General features: G+C 51.9%; 1 protein-coding gene across 1 annotated transcript in view; it reads right to left on the reverse strand.

Moving 5' to 3' along the window:
* The window catches only part of HIVEP3 (human immunodeficiency virus type I enhancer binding protein 3), a 63,811-nt gene that overhangs the window by 11,604 nt on the left and 37,554 nt on the right, over positions 1-14,653 (reverse strand). The window contains exons 3-4 of the mRNA XM_006886602.1: positions 6,332-6,507; positions 128-214 (exon numbers count right to left, since the gene is read on the reverse strand). Of these exons, the coding sequence (XP_006886664.1) occupies positions 128-214; positions 6,332-6,507 (263 nt within the window). The remainder of the gene's footprint in view (positions 1-127; positions 215-6,331; positions 6,508-14,653) is intronic.

The following is a 14,653-nucleotide window of genomic DNA, read 5'->3' on the forward strand; positions in this document are numbered from 1 at the left end:
AGAGGAAGAGGAAGAAGAACAAGAGGAGGAGGAGGGGGCCGCAGCGGCGGCGGAGGAGGAGGAGGAAGAGGAGGAGGAGGAGGAGAGAGGGGCAGCCAGGAAAGGAGTTGGAGACGCGACCCATTACCTTCTTCGGCTTCCAGCTCCTCCAGCACCCCTGTCTCTTGGCACTTTTTGCTGTGGGCCTTCGACTTCATGTGCTTAGTCAGATTCCCTGCAAAGAAAGGAGAGCTCAGCTGGAAGGCTTGGCGCCCAGGAAGGGGGTGCCAGGCAGTGCCTGGCTGTGGCCCTTGCTTCTCAGCCCAGTCTAGGCCCTGCTCCCTGCAGGGAGCCTGGGGCCCAGGGCGTCCCTCTGCTCCATGCTCCAGCCAGGATGTTACTCCAGGCTGACGCAGGAGTTAGGGTGGGTGGGCATGGCGTGGTGAGGGGCAGAAGGTATAATGAGGGAGGGAGATGCTGGTTAAAAACAAAAAAGAACTCAAAGGAAACCTCATGGGCAATGACCTTCTTCCTGCTTCTGGTTTAATTCTGTCCCAGGTTTCGGTGCCAATCATTGGATGGGATTGCTGGTTGGGATTAGAAGAGATTAGTGCTGGATGACATGGGGGCTTTGCCAACCAACATGGCAGGCAGGTGTTAAGGGTTCCCTTCCAGCTAAAGACATTTTTAGGGGTCCCCACAGAATCTGAGGAAAGGAACGAGGACAAAGACACTATTGCAATTAGGGAGAGGCCACAAGAGGAGGGCAGGGAAGTGTGGAGAGCAGAGACCCCTGAGCCAGGAGGCTGGGGTTTAAGCCCTGGTTTCCTTAGAGTAGCTGGGTCTCCTTCATGGACCTCACGCCCCTCCAAAGGGATAGTCTGAGGAGGGCTGGGCCACAGGTTTTGCTTGGCTCCATGGAGGGGAGGCTGCCTTGGTCCTAAGGTCTCAGTCCAGCCCTATAGCAGGACGAGCAGGACAGTTGGGGTAGATCAGGGATCAGTGACCACTGCTGCATATGAGCCCAGGGTGCAGGGTGACTCACAGCCCCCAGAACCCCAGCAGAGCTGGGCCGGGAAGTGGGGGCAGAGCAGCCCCGCTTGCCCCTGCCGAATGCAGCCCAGCGTCTCCAGCGTTCCTTTCAGCCCAGCAGCCACCTCTCAACTGTAGTGTGCTCATTGTCACCCTGGGGATTGCTTTATTTCCATCTGGCAATTCTCATAAGAAATTATAAGGTCTAAGAATCAGGTGCTTTGACTCATAAATCTTATTAATTGGTAAGTCTGAATGGATGGAGGGGAGAGAGAACAGAGGTAAGTCTCCTGAAAGAGATGCCTAGAGACACGGATGGGTGGATAAATAGAAGAGATAAGGTAAGGAGTGGAGGGAGAGTGGAAAGAAGGTGGATGGATGGGCCACTGGACGAGTGGATTAACAATGCATAGATGGTAGATGGAGGAGATGAAAAAGAAATGGAAGGACGGATGAACAGGGAGTGAATAAACAGATGGGAGGATGGCAAACTGAAGGAAATAGAGAACAGCTAATGGGCATGCATGTTTGAATAGATAGAAAGACAAACAGGAGGATAAAAATATGGGAAGATGGAGGAATGGTTGGACAGAGAGGAGGACCAATAGGAGAATGAGAGAGGCAGCGGATGAACAAACAAACAATGGGTAAGAAAACAAATGGGATGTGAGAAATGGATGAACAGAAGGATGGGTGATAAACCGAGAGCTCACTGATGAGTGAAGGGAACTGCCTAATAATTTTGGGAACTTCATGGATTCACAGACTCTTGCTGAGAGGCTGATGGGAAGTCTCAAGTTGGGATTCACCCAGGTGTGCAGGCCAAGGCAGCAGGGATAGATGAGATGCTGGATCCTTTCCTCTCCCTGGTCTTAGTCCATGATTTAAATTTTTTCCAACTAAAAATTTCCTGCTATTACTATACAGAAACAGGGACCTTCATTTCTTGGGCCAAAGGGAAGCAAAATTACACCTTTCAGAGTTATCTTGGGCCAAAAGGTCACCAGAAGTTTCCATTCAGTCTAGTGGAGTCCGCTCTCCCTGCCTGGCTTGGGCAAGGCCTGAGTGGGAGAGTCAGGAGGTGGGAGAGGCAGCTGAGATTTTCCCATGAACCAGAGACCCTGAGGTTCCAGAACAAGGCCCAGCCTCCTTAGCCCACCGAGGTCACAGAGGACTTTATTTTAGTTACTATATCAATCATCAGACGTGTTCTCCCTGAAACGCTTCGGTTTCTAGTCAATTATATTTCAGTTGGAGGTCAGGGTGCAAATGACAAGGTGTGGATAGGACTCTTTGCTGATGGAACCTCCTGGGCCATCTAATCTCACTGCTACCAGGCCTATGCTTCCCCTTGCTTCTGATCTAACTACGGGCTGAGATTCTGGTGATGCCATGAGACCAGATCAGGTGCTGGGAAACCGTGGCAGGGCTGTGGTTACCCAACAAGGTGTACCCGCTGGTTCAGAGCCACAGTGCCAGTTCGTGCAAAGTCCCATATGAGCCAGGTCAGAGCACTCCTTGCTTCTGCCATACTGTGGCTGAACGGGATGAAAGTGGATGACCACGGGCTTGAGTTTAGGTTCCACTGCTAGGTTTGTACTCTTCGTGTAAGTTTCTTAACTATCTGAGCTGTTGGCTTCTGCATGTAAAACAACACCTCCCTGGCCGGGACTCTGAGGGGTGGAACATGATGAGATAATACATGCAAAGGAACAGCACGGTCTCTGGCAGAGAGCAGATGCCCACCGCATGGTACCTCCCTTCCTCCCACACGAGCACCTGGGCCTCGCACCTTCTGGGTGTGGAAGAGAGAGATACTATGATGATGTTTGGGATGGAGAAGGCTCTGCCTTCCATGATGGTGCAGGGACTCTTAGGGGAAAGCACCAGGGAGTCATTGAAGGCCTGCCTCCCCCCTGAAGGCTGCAGGGGAGGAATTAGAGACTCTGAGGTGTTTCTGCTTGGCTGGAATGGACACCAGCTGACATCCTGGGTTTTAGTCCTGGCCCCCTGAGAGGCCTCCCTTTCGTGGGCATGCCTCCTCGCTGTGATGACAGGGAGGTGTGCCAAGTGGCTGCAGGCATTGCTTCCTGGCTGGGTATCCTTTATCAGCTGATGGGCAGAATCTCAACTTGCCAGGTGGACAGAGTTCATAGCTTCTCAGTGTCATCCCACCACCCACAAAAAAAAGCCCATGAGGCCTGGAACAAAGAAGAGTCAAAAGCTGGAATATGATGGGGAGTATGGAAGAGAGATGGACCCTCCACTGAAGAGCATCAGCCAGCCAACGGCTGTGTCTGCCTGGTTCAGCTGTGGCCAGCTGCCCCTCCTCCAACCTGTCACCTCACAGGTTCTGTTCTGTCCTCTGAGGTGATCAGTGCGTAGCACAAGCACCCCTCAGATTCCCAGGAACCATCTGAGAAGAGGAGAAAAGGACCCTCAGAACTCCACAGGGACATTCTAGCAGACCACTCCCAGTGCCACCCACTGAGACCCTCCTCAGTTAGCGGTCAGGGGCCTGGGCTGCAGCCACAGCGTCTGACACAGAGACGAGACACAGACAGGCAGACAAAGACAGACAGGAAGTGCTGCCCAGGCCAGGACGCAGCCAGGTAATGGTGCTAGGAGAGACCCACAGGCTGCCTGAGTCAGGCCCAGCCTGACTTTCACACAGTCTAGGCCTCTCTTCGAAAGTAAGAGGGGAGGGAGAATATACAGGCAGATTGATAGGAAGACCGGTGGTCTGCGAGAGGAGGGCAGCCTGTGTTATCTGAACAAGTGGTTGAGAAGGCCCCACCACCCCAAAAGGATGCATGACTGGAACTCCAGTGTCCTGCTCCTTCCCTCAATCCCCATTGGGTGAGGCTGGGACAAGGAGCTTCCTTCACCCTAAGAAGAGCTGACATTGCCCCAGCCTGCTCTCTCTTCCAGACACAGAGTCTGAGATGCCACCATCTCAGACTTACTCAGCACACTGGCTTCTGATGGCCTTTTCTTCAGAAGTCCCCTGGGACGTTGGAGAAAGTGCTCAGCACACTCCCTGGTTATTGGTTGAGAGTAAAGCCTCGAGGATCGGCCTTTCGGATGGCATGGAGATGCTCCATATGCTGGGGAATGCGGGTGGTTGGCAGCCCCTCTGCTCAGAGCCCACACTCTCCACCCTCCAGGCCCTGTCCTGGCTCAGAGATACCCAGGGAGGAGACCCAGGAAGCTTGGGTGTCTCCAGAAGGCATCTCCTGGGAGAGGAGCTTTGCTGCTAGAGACCTAGTTCACTCGCAGACCCAGCAACCTGGAGGAGGCTGATAGAATCTACCGGGCCTCCTCCACGCCCTGGGGGAGACTGCTCAGGTTGATAGCCAGGATGGAAGGTTTGGGCTCACATGGTGGAGTAATGGCTCTCCCAGGCAGTGAAGACGTGGGGCCTCAGGGCTGCTCCGCACGGGCCCTCACCCACATGCCCATATGTCTGAGCTGGAAGGCTGAGGGACGAGGCTCCTTCTGCTAAGAATAGAGTCTCACGAACACATCTTGGGAATCAGGGCAAAGTCCTGACCACTCTGGAGGCCCCCTGATTGGAGACCACCTTCTGTGATCTCTCCTCCAGAGAAGACGAGGAGCTGCTCACAGAGAAGAGGGTAACGGGGCGATGGCCCTGAGGCTCTAGCATTAAAGTACCTCCATCTCCTGTGATTCACTCTCCTCCTCTTTGGGAGTCAAGGCTATTGGAGGGCTTGTCCTAGAGCTTACTAACTTTCAGACATGAGAACTCTTATTTAAACAGTAAATCAGTAATTCCCACCTCTCTCTTACACAAAGTTCGGACTGGGATGTTGGGACTCTGTGTGAGGTGAGAGGAAGCAGGGCCGGTGCCCACGTGTAGGGCTGCTCCATTGTCTGGCGGTCCTGGAGGTGCCAGGGCTCTAGGGCTTGGGTGCCTTTGATCTTCCCATGGGGCAGGGAGAGTCCTGGTCCACTTGCCCTCACTGGGCATCTTTTGTGATCTGCTTATGTGACACCAACAAAGAAGAGCTTGAAGGAAAAGGAGAGGGGAGGGTAGTTACCTCCATCTGGACAAAACTTTGTGGGCTGAAGGGTGGATGGAATTTGCACTTAACCTGAGGATGAGGGCAAGAGGAAAGAAGAAGACGAAGGGTCGGTGAATGGGCCAGGAGAGCAGACAAGGGGACTCGGTCACAGAGGAGACTAGTGAGCCCGAGGCTATGACCCATTTGCCTGTAGCCTTGTGCAGGGAACAGGAGGGCTGGCAGCAAGAGGACAGAGAAATGAGGAGGCCAGAGGACTTGACTGGGGCCTTCCTCTCAGGCAGCGGCATCACAATAGAAGGAAAATCAACCTGTGGCAAAACGAAGTCTACCTTTGAGACCTACCCTTGAGGAACTCAATAGTTCCCATGGGGTCAGAGTAGAGGCCCCCATTTAACTCAAAGGAGAAGTCTGAGCTCCTCCACAATCCCGGCTCCTCAACCCACAATCAGGAGACTGCCAAGCATTAGAGGCTGAAGTCATCAAGGATGCGGAGAACCCAGGACCTTCCTGCCTGGGCACTTGTGTCTACTTAGATGTCCAGGAACTATGAGAAAGCTGGATGGTTCACCGTGCTTGGCCTGTCCTGCCTGAGTGGCCAGTGGAATTGACAGAGGGGACAAGTTCAAGCCAGGAGCCTCAGCAGGCTCCGTCCCTTCACCTGCACCAGAGGCCTGTGGTCGCGTCAGCGAGCCAGGCCACCACTATCCTGCACCACAGCTCTCAAGGACACATGCTCTCCGGCCAGTCTCCTTCCTGTCCTGACCCTAACATCTTGGGGGCAGACCTGGCCCTGTGCTGAGAACTGTAGAGAAGTCGGCGGAGCAAGACATGGCGGGAGTGGTGAGGGAGTGGAGGCAGAGGGGACTCTGGCATGAGGAGTGACAATGTGTGTGTTAGGCGGCTCAGGGTGGAATGGATTTCCAAATGCAAGAGTGGCAGTGACAAGTGTGGATGCTGAGGTCCTCAGGTCAGTGGTTAAATGGCTAAGGCGACATGCAGAGGAAGGGGTGATGAGGGAACATTCCAGTCCAGGAGCTGTGTGCTGAGGTTAGGGGGCGTGAGGAGGAGTTGCAGGGTGGGACCGTGTGTGCAATGCAGGTGGGGACAGCCATTGCCACCACCACTCAGTCCAGAGCTGACTGCTCCACTTCTGGGCACTGAGTGAGGAACCCAGGAAGTGGGGTGCTCCGGGCCCCTGAGTTCTGAGCTGGGGCTCCCAGAGGGGTGCTCCCTGCACTGGGCAGGGGCAGATGCTCCAGCTGACTGTCTCTTACCTTTGGTTTTAAAAGCAAAGTGACAGTGCTTGCACACATAGGGCCGGACGTCAGTGTGGGTGCGGATGTGTTTCTTCAGCATGCTGGGCTTCTTGCAGCGAATTCCACACTCCTCACAAACATATTTCCCTCGGCCGCGGCCTCGCACATATACATACTCTTCGTTTGATTTGTACCTATGAGCGACAGGCGTCATGGTAAAGGAAAAAACAGAAAGGAGGAGAAGAGGCAGGTTCCCACCTCTGAAGATGTTCATGTTCCCTAGCTTCCTCTGGACCGCAATGGATGTTGGGAGTGGAGGACAAGGAATCAGAGAGAGCCGGGGTGGGGCCACTTAAATGCCCTAGGGATCGGTTGTGGACCCCTGCGTAAGCCCTAGCCCCTGGACCGGAGGGACCATAGTTTTCTTTGTTCCAGAGGCAGCACACACTGGTGCTTCCTGCTGGGAGGGAGATACCTAGGCCCCCAGATGGTCACCTCTCAGGGCCAGTGCCTGCTGCAGTATTTGCCCATCAAGAACAATCATGGAGGCCGACAGAATAATAATGAGATCAAAATCATTACAGCAACAGCCCTGACAGCCACCATTTACCAAGTGCTCACCCTACTCTGCTGGGCATGAGACCTGAACTGGATCACAGTTACCTCATGAGGCAAGGACCTTTAAAGACACTGAGAGCTAAGGCTGAGAGATTCCTGGAAGCTCCTACAGTCAGAAAGTGGCAGCTTGGAGTTTGCCCCAAAGACTGTCCACCTTCTTACAAGAGATGACAGAGGTTAAGATGGTTTGCTGGGGAACCATACAGATCCTTGGATGAGGGGATATGGCAGGCCCCCCCCCCCCGTGATTTCCTGATTCTTGCACTCTTTCCTGTACCCCCACCTCTAGTTACGCTGGAAGTATTTTAGGACCCACATCTACCACTTGGACTATTCTGGAGCTCCAAGGGTCACTTGGGATGCAGTTAGAAGTGCTAAAGCGTTTAGGAGCCACCTGGGGCTGCCAGTCCACTTGCTTGGCCCGAGGCCACCAATGTGCTTATTTTCATTTACAGAGCTCAAGAGGATCGTCATGAAAGCCATCTTGTTGGTCTAATGCTCCACACGTGTTAGTCTCCAGTGGGGCTGGAGAAGGCTGTGGCAGGTGACAGGGCTGAGGGGGCCCTCCCGGCACACTTGCAGAGAAAAAGCCCTCTCCCTCAGGAGGCCTCGGGTCTGCCCACAGGACCTTATCTGCCTCTGCCTGCTGAACCAGCCTTTCAGTGCCAGCCACGTGCGAGCCCTTCCCAGGCCTCCACTCACTCGGCACACCAGGACGAGGGTGCCAGTGTAGTTCTGCCAAGTGGCAGGCACCCTTCCCCACCTGCAACCCTTTCTTTGCCACCTCAGGTGCCAGCCAGATTCAGATGCAAGGTCTTCAGGTTAGGTGGGCTTTCACCTGCGCTAGTGCAAAGCGCCACCTTGTGTTTAATGAGAGAAACTGCAGGCTATGGTGGCGAGGACTGGGTAGAAACGATTCAATTTTGCTTTTAAGGGCATCCATCCCACGGCCAAACATTGGGTGTCTGTCTCCCAGTGACAGCTGTTCAGCCTCATGGGGTAGGCTTTCTAGATTCACATCTGCTATCCATACCCAGACACTGATTCCTATTCCTTCTGGTCCACTGAAAATCCAATCTTTAGATGCTTGGATGGGATAGAACTAACTCTCTTTTCCCAGCAAGGAGAAGACAGAAGGGAGAATGGGTTGGTCTCTTCCTTGTACCATGGGATTTACCAGCACCTGGAAAACAACTTCAACTCAGCTGTGTTTGGCGGGTCCATGATACCCTAGCCCCAGCAACAAACTCCCAAGGTGAATAGAGTCCATCAGCCTTCATGTCCTCCACTGCCCACTTCCATGGACAGTGACACGGAGTCACACTCACAAGGTCCTCCAGCCACCCTGATGGGACTATGCTTTGGCTGCACTCTATGTATAGGCCAACCCTGAAGCAGGCATTCTACCCATTCCGGCTGCTCTAGGATCTTTTTCATTTCTCCATCTGTGTCAAGCTGACGTTACAGATCTTGTCAGATGAAGAAGTACACACCCCATCTGCCAGCCCTCATGCTACAGTAAGTTTGTGTGTTTCAGGAAGCTATTCCACTGGCGTTCAGATACCAGTAGAGTCAGACGAAGGCAGACTAGAAAGGAATTTCTAGGGACCCAATTCTGAAAACTAGTCGTTGAAGATGTTCTGGCTCACGAGAGAACATGCTTGGTTTGGACGTGTCACAGGAGGCATCACTGCTAGAGGAGGGGACATCACATCTGGAGGGCCAACAAGGGTCTGGGGAGCCTGGGTGAGGAGGGTTGGAGCAGCAGCCCCCGCAATGGAGTTGAACATGGCAGCTGTGGTGAGGGGCATGCCGGACTGGGAAACACTGCATTCTGTTGTTTATAAAGTTGCCATGATTCAGAGTGACTCAATGGCAACTAACAGGGACCATGTATGTATCTGTGTACAATATTTTGTCACCCTCATGGAAGTCTGCACTGCCTGCTGGGGAACAGAGGAGAGGGATATGGGTTGAGAGGGCCTGAGGAGGACTGTGAGATGGACGTGAAGAGGTTTCTATTCTAAGGAATTCAGGGACAAATGTACCCAAGGTATTAGAAGGCCTTTAGTGTCTAGTGGGTGAAAGGAGATGAGGCTGGACAGGGAGGGAAGGCTGGGCCACCAGTGCCTTAAATGCCAATGTTCTGACTTGACTGCAGTTGCCGCAAAGATAAAGAGGATACTTCACTGGTATTGTAGGGAATGGCTTAGGGGAGAAAGTAGGGATTGAAGCATAATGCATGTGTCATAGGACCAGGGGTCCTGGAGCCTTCTAAACACTGAATCCATGAGACTTGGCAGTCATACAGATGAAGTGGGGATCTGAGTGAAGGGAAACAAAGACCTAACATTTTCAACTTGGCTCTCTTAAATGGCACAATTCTCAGGCATGAATGGAGACTATGTTGTACCTGTGTTTACAAATGCTGGATGTGCGATGCCCATGAGAAAGGTGGGAAGAAATGTATAGTGTGGCTGAAACCCTGGGATTAAGGACAGGAAATGTAGATCTGTGAGAACAAAGCTGTTTGCTCACGAGAGTTAGTAACATTAAGAAGGAATAGTGAGGGCGGAGACCTGGGAGTTCTCAAAATAAATCATGACAGCCGGAAAAAAGTAGCACCAAAATAATGCCGTCTCAGGAAAGAGAAAACAGAGGGAAATTCAGAGAGAAGGTCAGAGAAGGACAGAAGAGCTGTGCTTGAGAAGCCAAGAGTAACAAAGTCAATGGCATTGAATGTCCTGGAGATCTTGATGTGGATGGCTGCTGAAGGGACCTAGGACTTTGAAGAGGAGTGTCCTGGTTGAATGACCTTGAGTCTGTGACATCTCTACTCTTTGAAGGCTAAGATTATGATGCAGCCAATTTTGAGGTTCTCACAGGGTCCAGCTCGGGGATAGGCATGTGGTGGTGACTGTTGTTATTATTTGCTGGCAAGTCGACTCATAGCTACTCTATGAACAGAAGCTCTAAAACTTGCCCTATCCTGAGCCAGTCTACCATCTGTGACACCTACTCTCATTACCCCACTAACTGTGTCAATCCATCTCATCTGGGGTCCTCCTCTCCTATGTTGTCTCCCCACCCTTCCAAGCAAGATATCCTTCTTCAAAGACTGTTCCCTCCTGGCAACATGCCCAAAGTATATGAGGTGGAGTCTCAAAGTCTTTGCCTCCAAGGAGCAGCATGGTTTCATCCTCTCTAGGACAGACCTGTTCGGTCTCTTAGCAGTCCATGGTATGTTCAAGACTCTTCTCTGGCAACACAACTCAAAGGCATCAATTCATCTTCTGTCATCCTTGGTCATTGTCCAGCTCTCTGAGGCATAGCAAGTAATTGCAAAGACCACAGCCTGGAGCAGGTGCATCTTAGTCTCTAGACTGATATCCTTGCTCTTCAGCACCCTGGAGAGATCACTGACAGCAGATTTTCCTAATGCGATCCGTCTTTTGATTTCCTGACTGCTGATGCCAAGAGTGTTGACTGTGGAATGGAGCAAGCTGAAATTGTTAATGATCTCAACTTTTCCTTCTATCACCAGGCTGGCACGTGGTAACTGTCTCTTAATGTTCCCCACAACACCTCTCCTGAGTCCTCATCTCAGTAAGCTGACACTCAGTCTCCACAGCTGGCCAAGCAAGCCACCTGGTGGGATCCCTAGTGACTCCATTCCCCCACCTTCCATATTCAACCTATCACCACAACCTGTCAATGCTATATCTAAAACCTGGTCCAAACACGTCCATCACTTTACCAAGCCACTCTGCATCCCTCCTTCACCAACAAGCCAGAGGGAACACTCCACAAACAGATCTGATCCTGATGTCTCCTCCTAGTCCGAGGCCCCATTTAATGCTCCTCCCATGTTCTCAGAATAAAGCCCTTGGATACCATCTGCCCTGTCTGTCTCTCCAGCTTCTCCTGAACCAATTCTCATCAAGCTCCAACACCCCCTGCTCTCTCCTCCCACCCTACCAGACATTACCATGTCTCAAAGTCCCTGCCAAGTGTCTTACTCTCCCCCATCCCAGACATACCCCTTTTCTGTCTGGCCACCTCCTGTGCTCCCTCCCACACCCCTTTTCTGAGCCAGCGAGGACTCCTGACTCATTCTCAGCACTTGCCATGCTGTGTGTATGCAGCCTTTTTATAATTATAATTCCCCAAATTCCCACCAGTACAGTGAACCATCTACTTCATCGGTGCATTCTTAAGGTCGAAGGCAGTACCTGATGCCCAGCGTGTACTTGATCAATGCTCAACGACACGCCTGAAGTCACAGGCTTCCTTCCTGCACTCTTTGTAGCTGGGAGCCTCCAGCCAGACCTCATAGCGGGAAGCTAACATCAGACTCTTTCAATCTGAGTTTCCCCAACCCCTGAGCTTAACCTGATCCTTGCTGTTGTTAGCTGTCACCAACACACAATGGAACAAAACAAAACATTGCCTGGTGGTGTGCCAGCCCCATGGCCAATGGTGGATCGGACTTTGGCAAGTCATAGAGGTTCACTGGCTGTGTTCTAAAGGAAGGTTACCAGGCTTTTCTTCCTCCTCTGTCCTCAACGGAAAGCCTGGCTGAAAGCTGCTGAGCAGCGTTAAGTCAAGCTTCTAGTGACTCACTAGTGCTGACTGCGTGAGGTGTACCTGCTGGGAATGGAACAGGGTCTTCCCAAATGGGAGGCAAAATCCTGGCACTGAACCACCACTGAGCCACCACTGCACATCCGGCAGGGTCCTGACAGACAGAAAGGTAATGCCGACCCCAGGCAGACTTTATGCAAGAAAGGAGACTCCCTCTTCTCTCAGTCTTTTCCTGAGAAACCTCCTTCTAAATTCTTTCTCTGCCCCTTTGAGAGATAGAGAAATCCTTTTGAAAGCGAAATAAGCCCTTTGCCAGAATTACAAGCAGGGATCATCTTTCTCAAGGACCTCGGAGCCATCATCTCTTTGAAATGCAGACATCAAGGACAGTTGTGTTGCTAACCCACCATCTCCACAGGGGGGGGCGAGGGGGGATTCCAAATCTTAATTATCTACTTGTTAAAGAGAAATGGGAACTTAGTCATTCCTTTGGTAATGGTAATTGACAAGCACAAACAGACACCCCAATTAGGAGGTGGATTTAGGATGAACCATGTGAAAAGGCTACTAATCAAAAGTTGAAAGTTTGAATCTACTCTGAGGTTCCGAGGAGAAAAGGCCTGGTGATCTATAGCAAAAAACAAGCCAGTAAAATCCCCTGTGGCACGCAGTTCTGTTCTGACACACACGAGGTCACTATGAGTCTAAGTCAACCTGACAGCATCTCTTTTTCTTCTTTAATGAGTGCCAAATGGTGCTGTCAGGTACTCCTCCTGGAGGACTGGTTATTTATCTTGAGAATATGTATGAGAAGAGGTGCATCTGTGTGGCTATGTGATGGGTTGGCTTTCACTCTGCCTTTGCAATCTCTTTAGCAGAATGTCTGAGAAGCGTCACGTTCTGGTTTAATGCATATTCAGTAGTAAAACTGTTTTCTTTCTCTTCTACCTTTGCAGAGAGGATTTCTGAGTTGTGAGCAAACTGTTTCTAGTTACGTTTCTCCAGCACTGAACATTCACCAATCTGTGATAAGAATGACTCTGCTCATAGTTCTCAGCAGAGGCCGGGGTACAAGTCCTATCTCCAGCTCTGACTCAGTGGGTGACTTTGGGGAGAAGAAACAAGTTAGTCATGGAGAGGGTAAGACCAGGCTACTCCTTGGAAGCAAGGATTCTGAAGCTGTGTGTGACATACTTTGGGCATGTTGCAAGGAGGAACCAGTCAAGCTTGAGACGGTGGAGGGACAATGCAAGAGAGGAAGGCCCTTGATAAGGTGAATTGATTCAGTGACTGGGGTTATGGGGTAGGTGTGTCAGACAGTAAGGTTGGCTCAGGATTGGGCAGGGTTCAGAGCTGTTGCACATAGGGTCGCTATGCATCACAAGTGAGTTGATGGCACATAACCACAACCACCACCCTGGAAAAATGTCTGACATGATTCAAGCCTCCATCCACTCTTTTATCATTGTCTCTATTTTACAAAGAGGGAATCAAACCTCAAAGAGGTTAAGGGATGCTCACCGGTCAGTGAGCTCCCCCCCTCAGCAGCCTGCCCCGCACAGACAAGCTACACAAACACTTTGGGAGGATGCTGACCCAGGTTTCATTAGCACTTTCCTTCTCCAGGATTCTCTGGGGACTTCCAGGGCTGCAGACAAACAGGAACAGCGAGCCTCTTTCTCCACCCAGCTCTTCCTGAAAGCCTGCCAGCTTTGGGGTGGAACCCAGCAGGTGTTGACAGCTGTAGAGAAAGGCCAGTGCAGGAAACCAGAAAGCCGTGGTGGGAGCCAGGGGGCATGGGCCTGCTGCCCACGGCTGCTGACCCCTCTCTTAACTCTCCTCACTCAGACTCCTCCTTCTCCACCCGAGGCTGCCCTTTCTCCAAGGAGGGGACTGGCCAGCCCCTGACCTGCCCTGGGTGCCAGCCAGTCCATCACTGACAAGTCTGGGCTGCAGCCAAATTGTGGCTCCCAGGACAGGGAGTCATTTCTCTGCGCCTCGCCGCCTGCCTGTCTTCCACTGTCCTGACAACCCATGGGTGTCATCCAGCCTAGGAAACAGCTTCAGGTTTTATTACCGGAGAAAAAGAGCTGTTTCTGTGGATTCTCCAGAGGCACCTTGAGCTCTGCCAGCCTGTTTACCTGAGGCTGAGGGCAGGGACCTGCTGGAAGTCACACTGCAGAGGGTGTGCTCCCAGCTGGAAGGAGCCCTTGGCAAGTCCTGAAGCTCAAGGTCAGAAGACAGGGGGAGGTGGAGGCAGGGTGGGGTGGGGGGTGGGGGGTTGTGGAGCATCACCTAGTGTTCTCGTGCAGCCTAATGGGCTCAAAGGGAAAGGAAAAGGCCCTCAAATTAACTGTTAGGGGGAAAAATGACCTGCTGATTTCATTTCTTGGAGGAGAATGAGAGACCGTAGGAGGAGCCCTGGTAGTATAGTGGTTAAGCACTTAACCAATAACCAAACTCACTAACCTAAGTCACGAACCAAGTGACTTAAACCCACCAGCCTTTCTGCAGGAGAAGAAGATAGCAGTTGTTTCCATGGAAATATGGCCTCAGAAACCCTCTGGTGCACTTCTGCTCTATTGTTTAGAGTCACAGCGAGTCGGGGTGGACTTGACCTCCAGATGGAGCTCTGGTGCAGTCCTGCTGCCAGTGGAAGCTGTGTGTAGCTGTGCTGTTGAATGGGTTTTATCCGAGCTTCCCAACTAAGATGGTCTACGAGGAAAGGCCTGGTGATCTGCTTCTGAAAATCTACCTTTGAAACCCTCTGGATCACACAATGCAACTGACTGTGGAGAAGGTGCAGGCTGGGCAGCACGTCATTGTTATGTACAAAGGGCTACCAGAAGTCAAGGTCAGCTTGGTCAAGGCCAGCTCTGGTGGCAAAGTCTGGCATGTGGTAATGCTAACCAAAAGGCTTCCTGTCTCTGGCACTTCAAATCCACCAGCAGGTCCATGAGAGGAAGACGGACAGTCTCTTCCCCTTAAGAAACCTAACGGAGGGTCAGGCTGGAATGGGTTCGGCAGCAGTGAGATTGAGTTTCTGTATTTGAACAGTGAAGACAACAATGAGGGAGCTCTGGTGGCCCAGAGGCAAGAAGCTCATTGCGATCCTGAGGCTTGAGGCCACCAGGTGCT

Source organism: Elephantulus edwardii, unplaced genomic scaffold, assembly GCF_000299155.1.
Source record: "Elephantulus edwardii isolate Elephantulus edwardi_28Jun2011 unplaced genomic scaffold, EleEdw1.0 scaffold00049, whole genome shotgun sequence".
Lineage (NCBI taxonomy): Eukaryota > Metazoa > Chordata > Mammalia > Macroscelidea > Macroscelididae > Elephantulus > Elephantulus edwardii.